General features: G+C 37.0%; 1 protein-coding gene across 1 annotated transcript in view; it reads left to right on the top strand.

Annotated features, from left to right (window-relative positions):
• Positions 1-12,412, top strand: part of LOC108702259 (low-density lipoprotein receptor-related protein 1B-like) — a 724,128-nt gene that overhangs the window by 577,291 nt on the left and 134,425 nt on the right. The window contains exons 50-51 of the mRNA XM_041578093.1: positions 7,225-7,344; positions 8,741-8,869. Coding sequence (XP_041434027.1) covers positions 7,225-7,344; positions 8,741-8,869 — 249 coding nt within the window. The remainder of the gene's footprint in view (positions 1-7,224; positions 7,345-8,740; positions 8,870-12,412) is intronic.

Genomic DNA, 12,412 nt, shown 5'->3' with positions numbered 1-12,412 from the left:
ACATATGAATGTGGCTCACGGGTGAAAAAGGTTGGGGACCCCTGCTCTATAGCAATTGTAGTGCAATTCAAAACAAAACACACACAATTACAACTATGTGCTTGAACACAGATGATGTAATTGTGGCAGATGATGTAATTGTGGGGAAAATGCTGCATTGGGCGTAAAAACATGTCAATACTAAAAAATGAATAGTAATTGCTCTGTGTCTAGAGCTTTTTTTATATAGTTCTACTAGTTTTGGATATGTATATTTTCAGGCCCGGATTTGCGGCAAGGCCACATAGGCCCTGGCCTAGGGTGGCATCAATTGAGGGGCGGCATGCCGCCCAGTCGCACAAGCAGTTTTCTTGGCGGAGCACTAGCGCCGAACGGCTAGTGCTCTGCAACCAAACAAGATGCGCATAAGCGCTTTCTTTACAGAAGGAGGGGGTGACGGAGGATGCCGGCCTCGAGGCGCCCTCAGGGCAAATACGGCCCTGTTTTTCCTGCGTCCGGCACCTACATGCACCTGTGTGACTACAGGCACATTGAAAAGAATTGAATGCGTCTCAACCTGCGCTCCCCTGCGGCCGAACGCAAGAAAATGGAACTCCGTGGACAGGACCTGCGCAGAGAGGTAAGTATCGACTTAGCGGCATTTGCCCAAGGGGGGAGGTAGGCCAGGGGGAGGGGGGCGGGGGGCCTATGGGGGATGGGGGCGGCGAGTTTTGCGCTAAAGCCCTTGAGTTCTCCTTTAAGGTAACTTTTAGTATATTATATATAGGGTTGCCACCTGGCCGGTATTTTACCGGCCTGGCCGGTAAAAATAATGGTTGACCCCAATGTTATTAATAGGGAAAAAAGATTAATATATAGGAAGGCCGGTATTTTTTTCCAGAAAAGGTGGCAACCCTAATTATAGAAGTTTTAAGCAACTTTTCCATTGGTTATTTTTTACAGTTTTATAGTTATTTGGCTTTTTCTTCTGACTCTTTCCAGCTTTCAAATGGGCATAACTGACTCCATCTAAAAACAAACGCTCTGTAAGGCTACAAATGTATTGTTATTATTACTTTTTATTACTTATCTTTTTACTCAGGCCTCTCCTATTCAGATCCTATTCAGATCCCAGTCTCTTATTCAAATCAGTGCATGGTTGCTAGGGTAACCTGGACCCTAGCTACCAGATTGCTTAAAATGCAAATTGAAGAGCTGCTGAATAAAAAACTAAATTACTCAAAAACCTTAAATAATAAAAAATGAGGACCAATTGCAAATTGTCTCAGACTATCCCTCTCTACCTCATACTAAAAGTTAATTCAAAGGTGAACAACCCTTTTAAGGCAAAGGGCATTTTTTGTTTAATAAGATCCACTTTTGTGTAACAGAGCTTAAGCTTTGTCTGCCCTTGTTAAAAGTACAAGTGATCTTGCTAGCTTACTTAAATATAACAAAGGTTGCACTGATGCACTGATTTGTGGATTCTGCTGAGAAGAAAAGCTGAAGGTGCTCACATTAAGGTAGAGACACACAGGCAGATTTGGGGGGAGAAACGATCGGAGTGCCAACCCGATGGCAATTTACATTCTAGCCGGCGGTAAAAAGAGATTTGTCGCCGGGCGACTAATCTCCACGAATCTGGTCTAGACGCTGCTAATATCTTTCTATGTGCCTGTACTCACACAGGCGCATGTAAGTGCTGAACGCAGGAAAAATGCAGCATGCTGCATTTTTCTGCGTTTTTCAATGGTTCATCGCTTACATGCGCCTGTGTGAGTATAGACACATAGAAAGATATTAGCAGCGTCTAGACCTGCGCTCCCCTGCAGCTGAACACAGACAAACGGAGCGCAGGGGAGCGCATGGAGAAACGCTCATCTGTAAGAGCCCTTACAGCAATTTAGCATTTTTTGTAGTTCAAATAATATGCAGCTGTGGCCATTAGTGATGTGTGGGTCATGGTTTTCCTGACCAGCACCTGACCCTAACCTGTCCTGCTCCAGCCCAAGCCTGCCCGTACCCATACTTCCGGGGTCCTTATATAAACTTGCTCCGACCTGCCCCGACGATGACGTCACAATGAAGTCACAAAAGGGGCGGGTGAGCAGAAGTGAGACTAAAAAGTTGGTGGGCGGGGAGAGCAGGAGCAGTGCGCAGTCGTCCCAAACCCACCCGACCCACAGGTAAACACTGTGATTTTTTAAAAACAATGGCATGAAACCGTGCCAAACAAACGTATGTGTGCCTTAAAGATAGGGTTGCCACCTGGCCGGTATTTTACTGGCCTGGCCAGTAAAAATGATGGCTGATCCCAATGTTAATAATAGGGAAAAAATATAAATATATAGGAAGGTCAGTGATCCCAATGTTATTAATAGGGAATAAAGATAAATATATAGGAAGGTCAGTGATCCCAATGTTATTAATAGGGAATAAAGATAAATATATAGGAAGGTCAGTGATCCCAATGTTATTAATAGGGAATAAAAATATATAGGAAGGTCAGTGATCCCAATGTTATTAATAGGGAAAAAATATAAATATATAGGAAGGCCGGTATTTTTTTCCGGAAAAGGTGGCAACCTTACTAAAAGAGCAGTTTCTACATGGAATCTCTTGTATACATTTAACTCACTAAGAGGAGGGGAAGAAAATGAATACATGTAAAAATCTATGATCAGAAGAATCTTGTCCTGCCTCCTTCAAACATGTATCTGCTTCAGTATATATTATAGGAGTTTTGTAAGCTAAACAGTAACATTAGTACTGGTAGTCTAAAAAAAAAAAAAAAAAAAAATGAACTGAGTAGATTCAAACCCACAATTCCCATATGATAACCCTCTGCCCTAACCACTAGGCTACCAATGCCAGTAATGTACTGTTAGCTCCAAAACGTTCTCTTATGGCTGATAGAGTCAGTTAAAAACTTAATTAAAATTGATGTACTAAGGATACTATAAATCTTAACAGAAAATGACAAACATTTGCTAGTTTTTATTTATTCATTTATTTTTACCAATTTATTAATTAATTCACTTTTTAAACCTAGCTACAGGGCCAAGTTTATGGAATGAAGAAAATGTAAAGTAAAGCCTATAGTCAAAAATGTAATGCCCAAACATTTACTTGGATTGACTGTGTGTGCCCCAAATGGTTACATTTGGCTCCGTTTCTAAAGTCTTATCAATATTAAGTTTACAGTAGTTTGCTTACTGTCACGACTCACGAGAGCTTACAGAGCATTGCAAATGAACGGTATATTAGGCGCCACCTGGTGGCCGATTGTGGAATTGCGCCTATTTTAATTTAATTCTCTTCTTCTCTGACCGACGGGGCATCGTGTTTCCCTGCACTTAATGCGAACAGCGCGTTTATCTGGATTAGTTACAGCGCGACAAACGTACAATCAATTCTGGCTTCATCTGTATAAAATCGCATGTATTTCTGTGAAGTTAAAATTAGAGTTAAATATTCCATACTTATAGGCTTATCATACTGATTTTAATATAAAACAAAAGTAGGAGTAATTTTGAAAAACATGATCATCCTCAGGTGTGGAACATTTCTTATTTACACAGTATATGCAGCCAGTTTCTTGCTGAACCCACAAACTAAAATATTATGTTTTGACATCTAAAAAAAGTTTAAAAATTTAAAAAAAAAAAAATTAAATTACTTTTAAATTATTTACAGTATTATTACAGTATTTATAAAGCTTTTGTACAAAATCCACAATAGACTACAATTTATACCTTCATTTTTTTATCTATTGTACATCATGTAAATTCACATATATCTATAAGGCTTTTACAGATTCTATTCCAATATGTAGCCACATTTAAAATTCTAAATTAAGCAAAAGGTCACATATTGGTGTTTGGTGCTGTTTCTTTTACATCAATTTTTATATTAGAAATTCTATGACACCGAATTTTGTCCAAATAACTTCAATAGTTAATGCCAGGTCTTGAGTGATATTAAGGGGCAAATTCATCAAGGGTCGAATATCGAGGGTTAATTAACCCTCGATATTCGACTGGGGAATGAAAATCCTTCGACTTCGAAGTCGAAGGATTTTGCGCAAATACTTCGATCGAACAATTAAATCCTTCGAATCGAGCGATTCGAAGGATTTTAATCCAACGATCGAACGATTATCCTTCAACCAAAAAAAGCTAGGCAAGTCTATGGGGACCTTCCCCATAGGCTAACACTAGGTTCGGGAGCTGTTAGGTGGCGAACTAGGGGGTCGAAAGTTTTTTCTTAAAGAGACAGAACTTCGACTATCGAATGGTCAAATAGTCAAACGATTTTTAGTTCAAATCCTTTGATTCGAAGTCGAAGTCGTAGTCGAAGGTCGAAGTAGCCCATTCGATGGTCGAAGTAGCCAAAAAAACACTTTGAAATTTGAAGTTTTTTTTCTTCTATTCCTTCACTCGAAGTTAATGAATTGGCCCCTAATTGTGTAATTTTCTACATAGATCTGGTGGGAGGGGAGAGAAAGGAAGGAAAGCAAATGTGCTTTATAAACAGATTTATTTTAAGTAAACTTGTATGCATTTATTTAGATATACAGTATTTGACACACCTTTATAAAAATATGCCATGTAATGTTGGAGTCATAAAATAGCACAGTTCTTTTCAAAATATTTTATTTATTATTAGTCTTGCACAGTTTGGAATGGCCAGATAAAGAATTCAGATTTTGCAAGTGTCCATTTAAACATTTAGAATAAACAAATCCCTTTTCTGAAGAGGAATTCAACTTTAGGGGCTGCTGTACACCAACATATGTAATTACAGTTATATGGTATAGGCAATGGCCATACTTATGATGGTGGGTTTCGGGACAGAATGCCTTCATGGATGCAATATTGCAATTCTAACAATATTTCATTACTAGTGGAATGCATTGTATCAGTAGACAACAGTATACAATTGTTTTCAGAATAATATCAGTGTGTAATAATAGCAGCTCAAAATCCTTATTATAGCTTTTACTTCCATTCACGCAAATGCATTGTGAACATTGCACATTCTATTCCAAATCAAAACATGAAGAAATCAAACCAAATCAAATTTGTGTTATTCCTTTACAAAAATTAAGAAAAGGGAATATTAGGATGTTCCAAAAAATATCAGTGTCTGCATTCTTCTTTATAAATTCAAAGATTCAATGTATTAACTGAAAAATGTTTCAAGATTTTGCTTTCCTATGAATTCCTAAACTAATATTTAGTTGTACAGGTATAGGATCCTTTATCCGGAAACCCAATATCCAGAAAGCTCCGAATTACGGAATGGCTGTCTCCCATAGACTCCATTTTATCCAAATAATCCAAATTTTTAAAAAAGATTTCCTTTTTCTCTGTAATAATAAAACAGTAGCTTGTACTTGATCGCAACTAAGATATAATTAATCTTTATTGGAAGCAAAATCAGCCTATTGGGTTTATTTAATGTTTAAATTAATTTCTAGTAAACTTAAGGCATGAAGACCCAAATTACGGAAAGATCCATTATCCGGAAAACCCCAGGTCCCGAGCATTCTGGATAACAGGTCCCATACCTGTATAGCCACTGTTTCTGAGAACTGCTGCATATCTGCGTTGCATGGAGTCAATCGACTTCTTGCACACGTTACAATCAAAATTCTTCAACATTTCTTGGTTTTTGCCTCAGAAACAGCATATTTGATGTCATCCCACGAGTTTTCTAATAGATTAAGGTTCGGGTATAGGGCTGGCCACTCCCATAATGTCAATCTTGTTGGTCTGTAACCAAGATGTTTCTCGTTAACTGACGTGTTTGGGGTCGTTGTCTTCTTGAAACACCCATTTCAAGAGCATTTCCTCTTCGGCATAAGGGAAAATAACCTCTTCGTGTATTTAGTTGTATTGAAACTGATCCATGATTCCTGGTATGCAATAAATAGGCCCAACACTCATAGAGAAACATGCCCATATCACAATGTTTGCGCCACTGTGCTTCACTGTCTTCACAATATACTTGAATTCAGTGTTTCTGACAAACTGTCTGTGACCCCTAGACCTAAAAAAACAATCTTGCTATCATCCGTTCACAAAATGTTGCACCATTTCTTTTTAGGCCTTTCTTGATCAGTTTCAATACCTTAAAAAACAATCTTGCTATCATCAGTCCACAAAATGTTGCACCATTTCTTTTTAGGCCAGTCAATGTGTTCTTTGGCAAATTGTAACCTCTTCAACACGTCTTTTTTTCAAAGATGGGACTTTGCAGGGCATCTTGCCAATAGCTTGGCTTCACATAGGGTTCTTCTAATTGTAATAACAGGTAGCTTTAACAGGTAGCTTTAAACCTTCTTTGATCTTCCTGGAGCTGATCATTGGCATCTTTGCCATTTTTGCTATTCACTTTGCTATTTTTGCCATTTATTCGAATGGTAGTTTTCGTCCACATCTTTCAAGTTTTGTTTGCCATCTTATAGCATTTAAGATAATTTCTGCAATTCTTTATATGTATTCCTCTTTCCAATTAACTTTTCAATCAAAGTACGCTGTTCAGATTTCAGAGACAGTTTTCACAACATTTGCTACTTTCCTTCCTTAAATAAAAACTGTAATTAACACCCGTTTTTGCACAGAATGAACGACCTCACTAATTGAACTCCACACTGCTATTATTTTGAGCAAGCATCAATTACACAGAATCAGCAGCATGCATGTCATGACTGTTGGGTCTGTTGGTTTGCTATTACTCCACTACACCTACAGTACTAGTAAATTGTGTGCCATGTAGAAATATACATTCCAAAAACAGAGATTTTTTCAGGTTAATGAAGTCGGACTGCTATTTTTCTGAACACAACTGTATAGTAGAGTCTTAGTTTATACAAAAAGCCATGTCCTTAATATCTCAGTGACATATGGGGTGGGGTGGGGTAGATAATGTGGTGTCGCTAGGACCCCTAGCCATAACATATGTGGTGAAAACTAGTGGAATTCTTCACACTGCCAATCTTCTCCTTATCTTAGTTTCAAGTTTGACTATTACTAATACAATTAATTTGTATATGTGTTTGCACTGGTACAAATGTGCATAGTAAGGGTTACTAGATTGCCCATATGGACTGTAGGCATATACTTTTCACATAATTAGTCAGTGATAATAAACAAGAATCAATACATTGCAGATAAAACTCGAATACAACAATCGTTTGTGATATACTTTCTCCATATATATATTTTATTTTTTCTTCAGATACTTCCTGCTCATGGAGTCAATTTGCCTGTTCGAAAAACAAGTGTATATCAAAACAGTGGATATGTGATGGAGAGGATGACTGCGGCAATGGATTTGATGAAAGTGAAGAATTATGTGGTAAGTTAAAACTTCATGGTTAAGGAAAATCAAGCTTAGAATTAGCCTACCCGATATCCCATAATAGCTATAGAATGACTGGATTAGGTGAGAGATTACTTAATGAGATATCATCCCAATTATCATTTATCTGGCCCCAAACATAAGCCCTAGGCTTCATTTGTATTTAAAATTCCACATGTGTTTTAATTAATCGCTTATTGGGTGTCAGTCCTTCAAATTGCTCCTATTGCTTCCTCATAGCATATTGCTATGATTTTTACAAGCTCATGGATATATTTTTTGGATGTGTGTTTCTCCCACAGGGGAAAGTATTATGGGTACTTTTCCACTTCAAATGCCTCACAGAATTCAACCGTGTGATGCTAGTCACAATGAAGTGAATTTTTTCTTCTTCTTTGACTAATAATATGTGGAAGTGATGCTTTAAAGGCCATAGCACATGAATTTAGGACACAATGGTTTTAGCAACATTGTAACCCCAACTGCTTGGTTTGAAAAATGATGCCTAAGAGAATCAAATAACAGTCAACTTATCTCTCTAAAGGCCATGGCTGACAGAGAGATTTGTTGCCCGTGATAAAAATGCGACAAATATCCCAAAAAGTTCTCCACCCACACTGTTTTGGAATGGGATCAAATTAATCCTGAGATCTCATAATTTGCGCTAAACCCAATCCCATGTCATTACCTTCCTCTTTTACATTTTGGCAGCCCCCAAATATAAGAAGACTAAACATCATAATGGAAAATGCTCAAATTATTACTTATTATCAACTTCCATATTTTTTTTATTCAGCTGGATACTGAATTGTCTACAAAAACTTGGGTAAATACTGAAAAAAATACTAAAATTAAAAACTGGATAAATAGGCTGTGTGTATACTAGAAAAAATGTTTCTAATATAGTTAGTGAGCCACAAATGTAATTTATAAATGCTGAACCCAACTTCCTGCTTTTCAGGTTTCTAACGCTGAGAACGCTGGGCGACATGGAACATAACTGTTCAGTGAGTTTGCAATTGATCCTTAGTATGCAGATCAGATTCAAAAGCAAAGGGTTATGATCCATGTGGCCCCCCTCAAGTCATTGATTGGTTACTGTCTGGTAACCAATCAGTGGAAACCAAAGGGAGCTGCAAAGCAGGAAGTAGTGGTCTGGCTATTATATTAGACATCCAGTCACCCCAGCCTTTTAACATTACATTTTTTGCTAACTAACTATATTAGAAACATTTTTTTATTTTGCATGGGCTATCTATTTACCCAGTTTTTACTTTTATGCTGAATAATTCCTTTAAGGGTTCACATCTGCTTTAGGTGAATAGTGCTGCTAGAAGGGCTTGGATAGGGCCTCTGTAAAAGTGTTTAATGCTCATATTATTTTAAATCTTAGGTTCTGTTACCTGTGCAGCTGACTTTTTTAGCTGCCCTGGTTCTCATGCGTGTGTTCCCTCTCACTGGCTTTGTGATGGAGAAAGAGACTGCCCAAATGGAAGTGATGAACTTTCAACAGCTGGTTGTGGTAAAAATGTGTTTTGTTTTTTTAATATCTTTGAAAGCATACTGCATCACAAAATCAAGCTTCATGTTCCTTGGAATATTGACACTGCATAATCCCACATGTGAATATAAAATTCCCATCGTAAACACTTTTCAGGAATTAAGATTGTATGCTTACAAATCCAGCCCAAGAGACAGATTGTTTATCTCAGTTATACATCTAATTTGAATGCTTTATGCTGGGGAGTCAAATGATCAATTCTTTCCTTGATACCACTATTTCTTTTTAGAAGAATTTAGTAATAATCTTAATCAAAGGTTTTGTATGATATTTATGGGACTCTAAATATAGTATGTAACTTCCAAGTATCTATACTATTATGAAATTATTGATACTAACCCCCACAACATACATTGTACAGTATAATAAGTAGTTACCTTCCTTTTGCACCCAAGCTAGAGACAATAGCTTTCTTAAAGGTAGGAGCTGGAGGTCTACAGGCTGCTTTTTTGACAAACCATTGGTACCATACATTTTTTTTGTATAATATCAATAAAATTAATTTAATCTAGACTATAATATTGGGACATGAAAATATAAATTATTATTATATTAAGTCTCCAAAATACAATCTAATATACATTGTATACATTGTATAAGAAGTAGTTACCTTTCTATAACCCTATTTTGACACCACATGAATGATAGGATGGATATCATTAATATCTTACCATGCACAGGTACTGAATCCTCTTTGCTAAATGAGAGGGTACTGGGAATTTCTCTCAACGGCAGTGCCTCCACCTAGTGGGATCCCAGGATACACCTATGGTGGCCCCACCTGGAACAATAATTATCCACACTGTGGTAGTAAAACAAATAGAACTTTATATAAGATTACATGCAACATGCAGTTACATAGCAATAACACCCCTGCCCTGGGAATCCAGTGTGGTAGTCTTAATCAGGCAATTCCCACACTCCACTACTGGTGAGAGTCACAGTCCCTTTTCCCCAAGAGCTCTCAACTTTCCCCAGGTAGCGCTACCTGTCCAAATATCTCTCCTGTTGGACAGAAGTAGTTACACATAGCAAGCACATGAACAACACCTGTCCTCATACATGGGACACACTCTGGAGCCTTTCCATACCTTTCCTCAGGCAGACTCACCAGGGCTCAGACAGAGCTGAAACAGGCATCCACAGCATCTCCATATCATCAAGCAGGACTGCCAAGCTGAGCACATAAAGTTTGCTTTAATATTCAGGGTACAGCTCCCAGCAGTATCCACAGTGTGAGCACACAAAAGCCCCCTTTACTGGTATTCATCCACAAGAAGCTCCTGTCACATTTTCTCCACTGCATCCAAGTTCTAGACACTCCAGGACAAGCTACCAAGGCTTGAGACCCATATCCCATGTCCAGCTATCAAGGCTTGTTGCCCCATATGCCAAGCCCTCCATTACTCAGACTCTTTTTGCTTTGCTCAGTGTCCATGCACTCCTGACATGGAGTGAAAATGGAAAGAAGGAGAGTGAACACAGGGACAAATGACTCAGTCTCCTTCCAGAATCAATTTAGGTCCAACACTTTGATGGCCACAGCAGGGGATTTCTAGCCATGTGGAGATTTTCATACCATAGGGGAACTTAACTCTATGGGTCCCTACATTTATTTAGCACCCAAGTTAGAGACATTTATAGGCAATAGGTTTTTCTAAGGTAGGACTGTAAAGCTGGAGACTTACAGGCTACTTTCACAAACCATAGGTACCATAGATTTCTCTGTATAACATCAAAACAATTCATTGAATCTAGTTTGACATTATTGGGACATGAAATAATACTTTTTTATTATATCGAGTACCAGAAACACTCTGTTATACATGTAGAGTGAAAATATAAGCAGAGGATCACCAACAAAGGAGCTTGTGTCACCTTATTGCAAAACTTGATGGATTTCTATTCTTATCTATTGTTTAACTGAGCTTTCATATTTTGTTTTATGGCATTTTTTTAGAATTACAAGTATAGTGTATTTCATAATATTTTAAGAAGAAAAACAACTAGCATTCATGACAAGCCATCTTAAATTGATTGGAGGAGTTTCTTTATCTTCTAACTGCTGAGGCTCACATTGTCAAAATAGCAATAAAAGGTTAGAGAGGAAATTGAGCATGAAAAAGATGTAGTCTGACTGGTGCCATAAACAATGTGGTATTTTAAAAGATTTCAGCAGTCAAACTTTTTCTTTCTTCCTTATGATTTGATAAACACATTCTTAAAATATGGTTCCTTTAAGAGTAAAGATATACAAAACCCCTGGTCCTCAAAAGGAGAGATCTATCAACTCCTTCAATCATTTTACATATAAAATTGCTTTGTGGCATTCAGATATTGAGACATAATCAGAAAAAACTACTTACAATAGATGAAACACATCAGCATGATTTTGTCAGTCTTAAGAATACTACTTCTACAGTTTATAAAGATTTAAGATACCACTAAATTTGGCAACGCTCTGTAAATTGCAATTTCTCAAAATGTCAAGTGCTTCTTCTGTGATACAAGACATTACAGCAATCAAAGACTCTATTCCCAGATAAGATATTGTTTGGGACACCACAGAAAGATTTTTTTTAAATCCCTCCTTAAAAAGGCTGTTTATTATATTATAAGTGATTATAAGGGCATTATGTCATGAAAGGTGCAAAGTTTGCAGAGGGTCTAGTCACTGATAGAAACCAATTAATACGTATCATTTCCTGCTCATCATTTCCTGCTAAAAGCAAACATCGTAGGGTTCAATTACTACTTGTAGGGGAAGAAGCTAAGTCCAAATCAGAGTGTAAAGATCTGCATTTGCCCCATAAATACCGTGGTGACTGCAATATGCAGGTAGGTTTCCCACAGAAAATTGCTTAATTGGATGGCATCCTCCTACAAACAACATTGTTGCATAGTGGTATAAAGAATGTCTGCATGTATAATAACATATACATGTGCCTAGTTGTGCTGTTTTACATTTACAATTCAGTGAATGTAATAAAAATTCCTGGCAAAAAAATATAGTTCAATTCAAGCAACATTACTTGTGAGAGAGCTTTATTTGGCATATTATTACACAGATTGCACTACAGATTGGACTAGTATTCAGTCAGATGATTTTTTTTACTGTAAACAACTTTATTTTTGTCTCCTAAAAATGGCAACTTCAAGTAGATTTTTTTTCAAAAAAATGTTTAGTGTATCTGTATAATTTGAACTATAAATGGATGCCAATTTCTTTTACATTTACGCCCTTATTCATTGGAGCCTATTTACTAAAAAAATTTCCACAAATCTCTAAAAATTCAGTTTTTTTTCTATTTTTTTTGTAAATACTACAAAAAAAGAAGTCAGTGAGAGCTGCACTAATTTTATTGGACCATTTTAAGTCAGTTTTGATTTTTAGAAGTTTTCTGATTTCTGTACAATTATGAGTTTATGGTGCTTTAGGACTCAGTCACACAAGGTGCAGTAATATTGCAAATCTTAAATTCTTTTATGGTACATTTAATAAAA

Source organism: Xenopus laevis, chromosome 9_10S, assembly GCF_017654675.1.
Source record: "Xenopus laevis strain J_2021 chromosome 9_10S, Xenopus_laevis_v10.1, whole genome shotgun sequence".
Classification (NCBI taxonomy): Eukaryota; Metazoa; Chordata; class Amphibia; order Anura; family Pipidae; genus Xenopus; species Xenopus laevis.
The sequence above is the reverse complement of the archived record's forward strand: the minus strand, read 5'-3'. Positions and strand labels throughout refer to the sequence as shown.